At 36.2% G+C, this 13,332-nt stretch overlaps 1 protein-coding gene across 1 annotated transcript; it reads right to left on the bottom strand.

Annotated features, from left to right (window-relative positions):
* Positions 1-7,824: 7,824 nt before the first annotated feature.
* On the bottom strand, positions 7,825-8,634 carry LOC149561475 (DELLA protein RGL1-like). Its single transcript, XM_089827833.1, has one exon. It carries the CDS (start codon positions 8,632-8,634, stop codon positions 7,825-7,827), a length of 810 nt encoding a protein of 269 aa, XP_089683959.1.
* Between the last annotated feature and the right edge of the window lie 4,698 nt (positions 8,635-13,332).

Raw genomic sequence — 13,332 nt, 5'->3', positions numbered from 1 at the left:
CCAACAACAAGAACTTGATGAAAATTTTGAAAAAATCTAGTATCAAATAATTAGAATTTGTGGTACAAGAAGATTCATGAGGCACTTTGGGTAGACAATGTAACCCCAAAGAGGGTGATCATAATTTCCCCTTTTGAACTAGTCTACAAAGTGGAAGCTAGTCTTCCCTTGCCCCTAGAAATGGCTACAAGAAAAGTAAGGATAGTTATTGAAGATGACATCTATAAAGATTGATTGGAGAAGAGGGTCTTATTTTTGAGCAAGCTCAAAGAGGAAAGAGAAGAAATTGCAGATCACATTACACTACGTCAGATGTGTGTCAAAAACCTATTCGATAAGAAGACTAGATAGTGAAAGTTTATGATAGGATATATTGTATTGCTATGAGATAAATGAAGGGAACCAAAGGGCATGCATTGTAATTTTGATACTCTATGGAAAGGACCATTCACCATTCATTAGGCTTTTGAAAACAACTCATTTAAATTGGCATATCTAGATGGTGAAGTACTTCCCCTAACCTATAATGGTCAGGACTTGAAGCTCTATCAAGTTCCAAATTAAAAACAAGTAAACCCTATATAATATCATAGTTATGTTTAGTTCCTATTTTCATTTTTCCTAGTTTAGTTTCCCTTGTTTTCTCCTGCTTTAGTTTTGTTGTGTAGCCACCTTTTTGGTTTTTTGAAACTAGAGATTTGAATTCCTTGCTTGGACATAGATTGCCCAAGTCCCTAGATAGAGCTAGCTATTGCCCCACTTTTCATTTTCCTATTGATTGGAAAAAGTGAGTTTTGTGTAGTAGGTTAATTGAGTCTATTCCATCATTATGTTTGAGTCTAGTTCTAAGTCCCTAAGGCTAGGTGATCTCCTTCAAATTTTCCTATCTCAACTTCTCTTTCAATTAGAGAAAAATGGGTGTTTGTTTAACCTTGTGATTGGTCAAGTAATTTAGCACCTAGTCTAGTAGAGATCCAAGTTTTCTCATTTGATGATAAATCATGTTCCATATTAATTCACGACATACTAGTCCTCAATAAGTAATTGTTGGTGGACATTTCAAAATCATCTTCTCCTTGGTGGGTTTTTGACCCATGAAGGTGACTTCTCATAATAACCACTTGAAGACACATATGGATTAAAAGCATGAAAAGGGTGAAGGATAACACAATAATTAAGATTTCAAAGCATTTTTTAGATTCATTGTTACTCAAATTTTTAAGCCCTGGCGAAAAACCTAAAATCATCTTCTCCTCAACAAGTTTTCAACCCATGAAGGTAGCTTTTTGCAAAGTAGCTTGATGTAAAAAATAAGATGTTTAATGATTCTCAAATAGGTCCTCACACCTTAACCAAGCATTCTCAGCTTCCAAAAATGTAATTGTCAAAGATTCAACCTAGAAGGAAGCATTGGCAGAAAAATGGAAACTATCTTCTCCTTGGCGGGTTTACAACCCATGAAGAGAGTTTTTTGACTTTTCAAGCAAATCAAGTTAATGATTAAGTTTGAACACCATACTATATTAAGAGTATGTCAGAATGACATTGGAATGGATCAAATCATTAAGGAAGAAGAAATACAACAAGAATCTCATTTAGTAGATTTTCCTCAATGGGTTACCCAATGGTAACTTTCTAAAACTTAAAGGAGAATGGAAAAGTAAGTAGTAGGCATATAGAATGTTATTTTTGAGTTCAATGGAATAGTGAAAAGACCCCTAGATGTCTATTGAACTATTGAATTTACTATCTAATGAGTATTTCCTTAAATTTTCACCCATGTGGTGCAAGTTCTGAAGATTGATAGATGAATTGAAGCTGTGATATAAAGATCCAAAAGAACTTGAATAAATAACCACTTTGTCTTTAATTTTTCATTCTATAAATACACAGATTTTTAATAACCTGTGACTATTGTATTCATTGTTTTATTCACTTTCTCAATTTGAAATCTTGTTCACGAACTCGTGGCAACCAAGTTCACGGGTTTTGATGGGTTAACTATGATCAAGTCCTAATTGCAAAACTTCACGGATACTTCCATTCACTTCTTTAACATGGTAGACTTCTAGAAAGGCATGAGATCTGAATGAATTCTTTCCATTACCAACAAGCTTCAAGGATGTGGCTTATTCAAGTTTTTGGTTTATCAGTTGCAGTCGAAGTGTCAGAACTAATTTATGAATACATTCATCACTACAACCTGAAAACTAGGAAAATTGTTCTACTAGATGATACATTGCCAATCTCAATTGATAGGGAAATAATGGTGAACTAGCTCCATGTGCTAGAGTGGGAGGGGTTCTCCAATTCAAGCTTTGGCAGAGCTATCTTAGAATTCTCAATAAAGAAGATGATCTTGAGGAAAGAAATGATGAGGACATGGTTCGAGAAACCATAGAGTGATAAGAGTAAAGTTCCCAAAATCTTTTACAGGACGAACATTAAGCCAAAAATCATTGATATTTTGGTTCTCTTGCATAAGTTAAAAGGTGAGGTAGAAGGTTTAAATTTTGTCAAGCAGTATTTCTTTTAGTTCAAGTAACTTGCCTAGATACCCAATACATTAATTGGGCACAAGAGGTAAGAAAAATTCCATCCAATGCTCTGTAGGTAGCAAAGTTCAATAATATGTTCTACATTTCTTCCTTCTTGATTTATATGTTAGCCTCATTTTAATTATGGCTCAGCCTCCCAAAATTAGAGAATTTCCCTCATGATGTTAAATCTTAAGTGTTTTATTGATGTCTACTTGATTGTAAATAGTTATGTGAATTATATTAAGATGAATGATGCATTTACCATGAGGATTTTCAGGTAGCTATAGGGATGTCTGGAAAGGAGATTTAGCCTAGAAGCCATGGCCACTATTAGTCAATTTGGATGTTACTTCATTCAGTTCTCATCATTTTCTTATTTGTATCTTACAGCATTTGATGTATTTCCCTTAAAGCTACCAAGGTATCCAAGCAACATGATCATGTTGATCAAGATCATACAACAAGCCCTATAAATGAATATACTAAGTGGGAGCCTTAAGAAGAAAGGATACAAATTTCCCATGAAAGTTGGAGCCTTTAGCTATTGCAATTGATCTGACGCCAAAAACATGATGAAGGTGTTCGAGAAGAAATATAAGCTGGAAATGTATGAAGTCCCAGTGCCCATGTTTGAACCAAATTAGTATGTCAAAGATTTCTTACAAATATGGAGCATGATAAAGGATATCACTACCATTGGGGACATTTGGGCTGATTACAAAGATGAGTTTGAGATTCAGGATCAAGGCTTTTCCAGATTGACAGTCGACAAAGTGAAGATGTATAATATTAACATTGATGTTGAAGGAGTTGAAGATGATGGTCAAAACATATATAGCAACACCTACTTGACCAAGTTAAGGAGTACTCCCATAAGTTAAAAACTTTATGAAGATAATGTGGAAGAAGAAGAAGAAGCAAAATGTAGAAGAATTGAAGGATAATGTAGCCATGATGGCACTCTCACCTCACAACAATCTGATACCATATATAAATGGTACATTACTCCTACCATGTAGCCCACAAATATAAGTGGTAGACCTTGGAGATGGTGTAAGTAGCAAGAGAAAATCTACTAAGTCTAACAAAGCTACAAAGAAGATAGTAAAAATAGAGAAGGGTCCAAAAACTTCAAAACTTATCTCCCAGGATCTAAAGCGTCCTTTATCTCTAACTACAAAGGCATTAACTCTAGTCAAGAGGAAAATATTCATTGTAGATATATTGAGGACTATATCTAAGGTGATTGGAACTGAGTGCTAGCTTGAGGATACCATGGACAAAAAGAGGAATAGGAAAGAAGAGTGAACCCCCAATAGAGAAATTTTTTCTCTAGCTATCCATTCTAGATTGGTATTAAGTAAAGTTAAGAAGCCGAAGACCCTGTCAAGTCTCAGACAAGACCCTAATATAGGACACTTAACTATGGAGATTTCTAAGCCCACCAACGAAATAAGAATTAAAGACCTAAATACAAAGGACCTTGCATTACAATATATAGACCTTGTAGAAGTTAGAGATGACACCAAAGTGGAGCTATGGAAATCAATAAATGATGTAATAGAAGGATAACTCAAAAGTCTCAAACTAGCTGAAGTCAAAATGAAGGTGGAGTTTCATGAGCTTAATTTCTTCATCAAGAAACTAGTCACCCCCACTAGCAAGCATTTCAAGAGTGTCAACTACCAGTGATCCTACAACCACAAATGTTCATCCTATCATCTCCTAGCTATAAGAAGACAAGCACTTTGAGAAAATTGGTAGGGAATAGAGTAGAAAACTCAAACTTAAGGGACTTCTAATCATAGAGAAACTTGATAATGCAATATTGAGCCTTGAAATGGAGAAAGGTAATATCATGGCTAACCAAGCTACCCTATTAGCAACAAAGGCCAAGAGTGAGGATTGCATTTTCTTATTAAAAATGGTCATCCAAATGAAGGCTAAGGAAGTAGTAGAGGTAAAGATTTTTCCTAAGGGAGATGAGCCCTTATTTGAATGGCTATAGAGTATGCAATTCAAATATGAAATGATTATAGTGGTAGAAGAAGGATTAAAGGGAATGAAGATCAATGTCAAAGAGGAATAGGATAGAAAATACGAATTGCTATAGGGCCTACACACTGACTCCCAAACCAATAGTAAAGGGAAGGGAATAATAAAAGTTATTGTCATCCAGAAGAATTTCTCTAGTTATTTAGACAATCTAACAAAGAAATCTTTTGAGTACTAGAAGAGGGTTTTGAACCTCCAGTAGCTTAGTGGGTGTGTACACATGGCTATGAAGGAAATATAAGAAAGGTTGAATTCTATCAAAGACCTAGCCCAAGAGCACTCCAAGTGCTCCTGAGATACACTAATGTTCATGTTCACTGACATGAAGATCTTCTCCCTATCATTGTCACCACCAAGGCCTATAGGGTGAAGTTAGTAAAGATAAAGAAGACAAAGTGACATATCTCCCACTCTTTCGTATTTTGATTAGCATTTGTAACCAATAATTGGCTCCTTGTCATTTGTCAATTTTGAAGAGATGAACCATTTAAGTTCCTTTTTGTAGTGTTCATCTTAGAATCCTATGTGTATCTAATTGAAAGACTAATAAAAGGATAGCTAATTTTTGGTGTGAGATACTTCATGTTGCAGAGACAAGTTGAATGTGTTTTATATCAATTATTTACTATTCCATTATTTTAGTTTTAGTTAAAGATATCTCTTTCAATTGAATTGAGTTAAGGAATAAACAGAGCTTTATTCCCCTATTCAATATAGTGAACCAAGGATAATAATACTATTATCGAAGTTTAAGAGATCCTATCTTGCATAACTCTTTAAGTTAGTACCTTGCATTTTAGATTCAGAAGCATTTTGTTAGGTAGAAAATTCATAGACGGAGTTCATTATTAATTCCAATAGGCATTATACAATAGTAGAATGGGAGGACTGGGATGGTGTGAGTGTGTTAATGTTAACTTTTAATCTTCTAGAGTAAATTTGACAACCATCTACATGTCAAAAGTTAAATATTATTATAAATAGAGTATACTTTCAAAAATAATGTAATAAATACCACATAAAATTTCGTTTAAATCATAATATTTGGAGATATAAATAATCCATTTTTTAAGAAATTAAAATAAAAAGCTTAGTAAAAACGTAAATAAATGGAGATAAAGGAAATACAAATATTTTTAGATGTAGTAAATTAAATTATAATTATTTTGTAGTAGATATCTATCGACATTTCTTTAGATAGATTTATTTAAGATATCTATACTAGTTCTATCGTCAAATTTTGTGGGTTGGTGAGATGTATGTGTTCACATATTTGATTATCATTAACACCTAAATCCTTGCCTAAGTTCTTATTTAGGCCAAACATAGTTTACCTCTTTTGTTCCTAGGTCAAGAACAAATCCACTTATTACAATTAGGAACAAATAGATTAACTATAAATCATAATCATAAGAGAGATGTACTTATAAAATTTAAAGGGAAATCAATCATTTAACCATAGTTTCCCAATTGTTGTAATATGTCATTGTTCAGAAGTTTTGGGCATTCAACAAATTAACAAAATTGAACAATCTATTTACCAGTAGTTTTGAAGATATTCTTACAAAGAATAGAGGAGCCATTAGCATTATTTATTCTATAAAATAAATAGGTCAGACTATAAGATAATTATTTGCCTCTAAATATTCTTGTCCACTCCTTCTAGTATAGATCAACCCAATTTAGATATAAGAGCCTTGTTGATTCCTTAGAAACGCTTGACTCCTAGACCTTCTTTCTCTTTTCGTTTACAAACTTGATTCTAGTTAACCATTGCCATCTTTATCTTTTCCTCCAATCCAAACCAAAGAAAAATTATTTGGATTTTATCAAGAGTATATGCCACCTTCACTGGTATTAATGAAAAGGACATAAAGTACACTAGGATACTTTGGAGGGAGGCTTTAAGGAGAAGAAGTTTTCCCCTAAAACTAAACACCTTTCCATTCCATCCTGGAAGTTTCTTTTGGAACTTTTCTATAACACCATTCTATTAAGTGATTAGGTTCTTGAGGAGATAAAGGAAGGTCAAGATCCATGTCCAAAATAATCTCAATGTGACACTCGAACACAACAGACATACACAATTGTAAGTCCTACTTAGTATTGATGAAGAAAATTTTGTTTTTTAGATATTAATGTCCTGCCTCAATAGCTTAGCATAGTTACATAAAATTAATTTCCAAGCCTTGGCCCCATATAAAAGAGCTTCACCAAAAAGCATTGTGTCATCCACAAATTGTTGGTTAGTAGATGGAGGAGACTAGAGGCAGGTTTGAAACCTCGAATAGAATTGGAGAGATTTAGTTTGTTTAGGTTCCTGCTTAGAATTTCGACCACAATAATAAAAAGATAGGGAGATAGATGATCTCCTTGCCTAAGACCAGTACTAATAGTGAAAAATCCTAAAGGGGCCCATTAACCAAAACCACATAACTTGTAATAGTGACACAACTCAAAATCATCTTGTGGAACTTTCTTGAGAAGCCAAATTTCGTTAGAACCTTATCAAGGAAAGATCACTTATCAAGGAAATATCACTTAACCATCTTCAACAAGAACTTGGCTACTCTGCAGCTCTTATCGATGTCAAGAACTTTACAACTTTATATTAGTTGTTTGATTTCACTTGACAAACTTAATTATAATATTGTAATTGCACAGCATTGCTAGTTTTAACGTAAATTGAATGCCACTTTCATAACATAAATAGTGAGAAGAAATGCACAATTTAAAACCTAAGGGTGAGATACATAAATAATAATAACATCATTGTAGTAGTGCATTTTCGCTTAGAATTCGAGGATTTTAAAGAAAACCCAAATTATTGGTCTATCTAACAGCTGAGAGTTGACAATATGCAGACATCACAACGACAATTCATTCAGACAGCACTCCATGCGGAGAGTGCAACTAATGGCGTGCCTTTCCACTTGGCAATTATGGCATGTCTATTAGCATCTAGAGTACAATGTTCACTGGAACCACATTCTTTAATTAACAATTCCGCCTGATACATACCTCGAAAGCTAAAACTCTTTTCGCTGAACCCTGATTGTTTGAAGAAACGCCTCCACACATCAGTTCCAACATTTCTAACAAACCTCTCCTTCCCATCATAGACTATCATATTCCTAATGCTACTTCCAGGTAACAATTCCTCGTGCTTCATCCTCCTAATATAACTTCTGTCCGTCATGTTAACATCTATCATATCAAAATACGCCATTTAAAAGCTAAGCACCTCGCTGAATCTATGACCAAAAGATGGAGAATTGTGCTGGGCTTCTGTTTCAACATTCACCATGATGCTTGGCCGTAGCTTCTGTATAACGCTTAACAGATTTTCCAGCAGGACAGGTTCGTACAACAAAGTTCTCAGAACAAGTGGAGCATGAACTGCCAACGCCTCGCCAGGTTCAACGGTGAACAAGCCCTCCTTTATTTCCTCCATTGGGGCAATCTCTACCGTGTTGTACAAGAACGGAATCGCCAAAGATTCAGCCAGCTCCTGAAGTCTTTCTCCGATTTTTAAAAGCTCCTCGCCATCCATCCCAACTGCTGTAATCTTGAGAAGCTGAAGCGCAGGGAAATCAGAGGACAAAGATCTGTGTGCCAGGTACTCCATCAATACTGTCCAATGCAACCCAATTCGGCTCCCGAGATCAATCACATGAATTTTCTGAGCATTCCCCACGGTGTCAATGATTGCCTGCACAGACGTGAACTGCATCACTCTGACAAGGGGAAGAACTCTATTAGAGTTTACAAGATGCCTATAAAACTCCTTCTTGTTGAATTCACCGGTAATATGGAAGCCCAAATAGGGTACTGGTTTAGCTGCGTTATTCAACATTCGGAGAGTCTGGCGTTCGATTCTCTCCTGCAGTGCGGCGGAAACATAATAGCCGAGCCTCTGCGTGGCATTCCCCATCTCACAAGACAATTGTTTGCATTTGGTGACCATTTCAGCAGCCTCATCATATTTATCCTCGCCTATCATATGTCCAGACTTGAGCAGAAGTCGAAACAACTCCATCCCCTTCTCTTCCTCTCCAACAAGAGCCTCGTTAAGGTCAGATTTACACAGCTTCCATTGCCACGGGTAGACTATTCTACAAAGTGTAGTAAAAGGCTAGAGTTTACCTAGCTTGGAGGACTCAAACCAGAATGTCCCATCAAATACAATGAGATATATAGAAACTTTCCGTCAGTTTTAATGTCTTAATCTCATCAAACGCAACGAGATCTATACAAATTTGGCGTTGATCTTGATGCCGTAATCTCATCTAAATTTCTAAAACAAGGAGATGCGTACAAGTTCGCCGTGTTGTTTAATGTACTCGTTATGAAAAGTAAAACCAGAAACATACAAATTCAACATAATTTAAATCGGTAGGCCCTTCGAAGCACATTGGAAGCGCTGACCATTTGTATATAAATTGTTCTTTTTTAGTTCAAAGGTATTATGGCCAGCATTGAAAGAGTAGGTCACTGGATTCGAATTCAAGCTTATTGGGAATTATCTACAATTTTAAGCCTCTTTGACCATTTCGCACACATCTATTGTAATTACTAACTAGTACTTGAATCTAATAGAGGCGTCAAGAAGATATATATATATAGAGAGAGAGGGGTGCTAAGAAGATGCTTATATGTGTGTGTGGGCGCTAAGAAGAAGCTACAACACATCACTTCCTAAATATTCTTGTCAATTTGAATGTAGAATGGATACTGAAAGGATTTAAACAAAGAATAAAAATGTCGCAATAAGAAGAAATACACAATAGCAGATTTATCCTAGTTCACCACAATAGTGGCTACATCCAGACTGCAGAGAATTAGATTAATGTGTAAAAGTTAATTACAAATGAGAAGGAGCAGCATATAAAAGGGCTCCAATAATATTACAAATGAAGAGTCTTTTGAAACCAAGAGACTCGATTATCGGAGGGAAAAAAGAATTGACTGTTGGCTTTCACAATATCAACAAACTCCCACCTGAAGGACAACCAATGCTGTAACTGATCACCCAATACCCTGCTCAAAGAATGATCTATCTTCTCTTCACAAGCCCAAGAGAAGTTCTAGCACATTCGAACTTCTCTTTAGCAACAACCTTCGTGAATATATGAGCTGGATTGATCTTGGTGTCAATCTTGACAACATTAAGCTTGCCCTCTTCGATTGCATGATGAACAAAGTGAGCATGTGCATCAGCATGCTTGGAGCAGCATTCTAATGACTGATTATGTGCCATGAAGATCGCACTAAGGCTGTCACAAAATAGATTATATTCATTTTGATGAACTTTCAAGTCACCAGGTAATCGCTAAAGCCAAATCATTTCCCCTGCACCTTCGGAAAGAGCTAAGTATTCAGCTTCAGCTGAAGAAGGAGCAGTGCAATGTTGCAACCGTGAAGCCCAGCTGATTGCAGCTCCAGCAAATGTGAAGGTGTAACCAGTGGTAGACCTTCATTTGTGCAAGTCTCCAGCAAGATTAGAATCAGTGTAACCTTGTAGCTGAACTTTATTTCTGCCAAAACATAAAACATAATCTAAAGTACCTTTTAGATACCTTAGTATCCATTTGATGGCTTCCCAATGAGCTTTTTCAGAATTGCTCATGAACCTACTCACAACTCCCACCGTATGAGCAATGTCGATGCAAGTAGAGACCATAGCATACATAATGCTACCAATGGCTAATTTGTAGGGAATTTTCTCCATAAATTCTTTTTCTTCGTGTTTTAGGACATAATTCAGAACTTAATCGAAAGTGACCAGCAAGAGGAATAGGAGTTACTTTTGCATCAACCATGCCAAATCTTTCAACAACTTTTTCAATGTATTTTTTTTGAGACAAAGTGATTTCCCCCTTTTTCCTATCCCTTGTGATTGTCATGCCAAGAATCTTTTTAGCTGCCCCTAAGTCTTTCATTGCAAATTTGCTTGCCAATTTTTGCTTCAACTCATTAACAATTCTTTTGTTTGTGCTAGCTACTAACATATCATCAACATAAAGAAGAAGAATGACAAACTCACCACTCAGAAGTTTCTTGAAGTAGACACATGGGTCTGATTCACATCTTGTGAAATTATGCTCAGCCATGAAGTGATCAAATTTTACATACCACTGTCTTGGGGCTTGTTTGAGGCCATACAAGCTTTGATTCAATCTGTAATAGAGATGTTCATGTCCCTTCTTTACGAACCCTTGAGGCTGCTCCATGTAAAGTTCCTCTTCTACATCACCATGTAGGAATGTAGTTTTCACATCAAGTTGTTCTAACTCAAGATCTCACGCTGCTGCTAATCCCAGAACAGTTTGGATAGTTGTCATCTTGACAACCGGTGAGAAGATTTCATTGAAATCTATCCCTTTTTCTTGATCAAATCCCTTTACCACCAATCTGGCTTTGAAGCATTTATTGCCTTCCGCTTCATCTTTCACACGATATATCCACTTGTTCCTAAGTGATCTTCGATTAGGCGGAAGAGAGACCAAATCCCAAGTATGATTCTTGAGTAAAGAATCCATTTCTTCACGCATCGTTGTTTGCCATTTACCACTATTGACATCTTTGAGAGTTGCTCTGAATGTAGACGGTTCTGAAAATTTTGAAACTAGAATTGAAGGCTCTACTTATTCAGCGCACAATAATTCATAATCAGGATATTTGGCTGGTATTCTCCTTTCTCTGGTAGAATTTCTTAATTGTGGCTCTAAGTTCTCTATTTGAGCTTGAACTAATTCAAAAGGAGAACCAGTGACTGAAGTTTTTCCACTCAAAGGCTGAACATCCTTTTTATTTTCATGATTCGAAGTAACCTTCTGCTTCTCTATTTTATTATACTCTTGATTGGGCATTTTATGTGTATAATCCTCAGACTGACCAAATAGAGAAGCCTTATCTTGATGCTCAAAAAATGCTTGGCCAAGACTATTAGCAGGGGAGACAAAGTCTAAATGCCTATGAGATTCATCATAGCCAAGGTTGACAGATGGAGAAAAAAATTGTTTCCTATGACTTCGTTCAGACCTATGATGTTGAGGATGAGTGGAATCAAAGAAAGGAAGCCGTGAAATTGCCCCTTCTGTGTGAATCTACTCTCGAGGATTGCCAAGGGTCTGGTCAAGCGAAAAGTATGACATGTGTTAATAGTAATTACCCTGCGGATTATTGGCACCCTGCAAGTTAACTTCTTTATGCTACCGATTGACTTCTGTTACTTGCATATGCGGATTAACATATTCAACGTGCAGTCTAGCTTGACATTGTGAAGCGGCTCTATCACCCTACACATTAACATTATTACCATGTAGGTTGACTTCAATTGTCAGCGTCCATGGACTGGCTTTTGCAACATGCAGGTTATCATTGTCTGCATTATGGCATGCATCCCATTCATTGTTTGGGTGCATTTCTTTGGGAGTAACAAAGGACCGTAGATTTGAAGAGTCTTGGTTGCCAACACCATGATGATGTAGAGTTTTGTTATTACCAATGGTTGTTACTGCACACACATCACATTCTTGTTGCTTGTGCTCTATATCAAGTGGACTATGTTCTTTATTATGAGATCTTTGGTTACAGACTTGGTCATGATGTAGAGACAAATTCCTGTCTTTAGACGAGATATAATAAAACTCTTGTGAAAAACTATCATCATGTCTTGTGTTCCTAGGAGTAGAAGAAGATGACAAATTTGGAAATAGTATAGAGGTGGGACTATATGAGCTAGTGTTAGGAACTGTTTGTGGATTCAATCCAACATTCCTTTATGCAATGATTGGCTCAAATTCTTTTCCAGACATTTCCTGAGAATGTAATGCTAGAAAAGTTTTCTCATTGAAGACAACGTCTCTGCTTCTAATAATTTTCTTATCAGTTAAACTCCAAAGCCTGAAGCCAAACTGATCCTCTCCATATCCAATGAATATGCAAGGCTCAGATTTAGGATCCATCTTGCTCCTCTTTTCTTTGGGCACATGTGCAAAAGCCTGACAACCAAAAACTTTAAGATGGGAGTAAGAAAGTCTTCTACCTTGCCATTCCTCTTCTAGAATTTTGAAGTTCAACCATGAAGAAGGACTTTGATTAATGAGATATATGGCTATGTGACATGCCTTAGCCCAGAATTCTTTGCCCAATCTTGCATTAGAAAGCATACACCAAGCTTTCTCCATTATTGTCCTATTGAGTCTTTCCGCTGCCCCATTTTCTTGAGGGGTGTAGGGTACAACTTTCACCCTACGAATACCATTATCTACACAATAATTGTCAAACTCCAGCGAACAAAACTCACCTCCATTATCCATTTTTAAACATTTGATCTTATGGCCCCTTTGGTTTTCAACAAGAGCTTTAAAAACTTTAAACTTAGAAAAAACTTCAAATTTATTTGCCATCATATATATCCATACTTTCCTAGTATAGTCATCAAGGAAAGTAACAAAAAAATTTGAACCTCCTAAAGAGCTTACTGCAACCGGACAAAAGACATCCGAGTGTACAAGTTTCAATGGTTTCTCCTTGAGATCATGTCGATCTTTCAAGAAGCTGACCCACTTTTGTTTCCCGTAAAGGCAATGTTCACAAAATTCAAAAATTTCTGATTGGAGACCCAGTAGTTGATCCCTTTTGAGCATTATCTCAAGGCCCTTTTTGCTCATGTGACTTAATCTTTGATGCCAAAGTGCTGCATCGCTGCCCATGACTATCATAGCAGCCC

This window comes from Cupressus sempervirens, chromosome 4, assembly GCF_028749045.1.
Source record: "Cupressus sempervirens isolate cs-2001-9-10 chromosome 4, ASM2874904v1, whole genome shotgun sequence".
Classification (NCBI taxonomy): Eukaryota; Viridiplantae; Streptophyta; class Pinopsida; order Cupressales; family Cupressaceae; genus Cupressus; species Cupressus sempervirens.
This window is presented reverse-complemented; position numbering and strand designations above follow the sequence as displayed.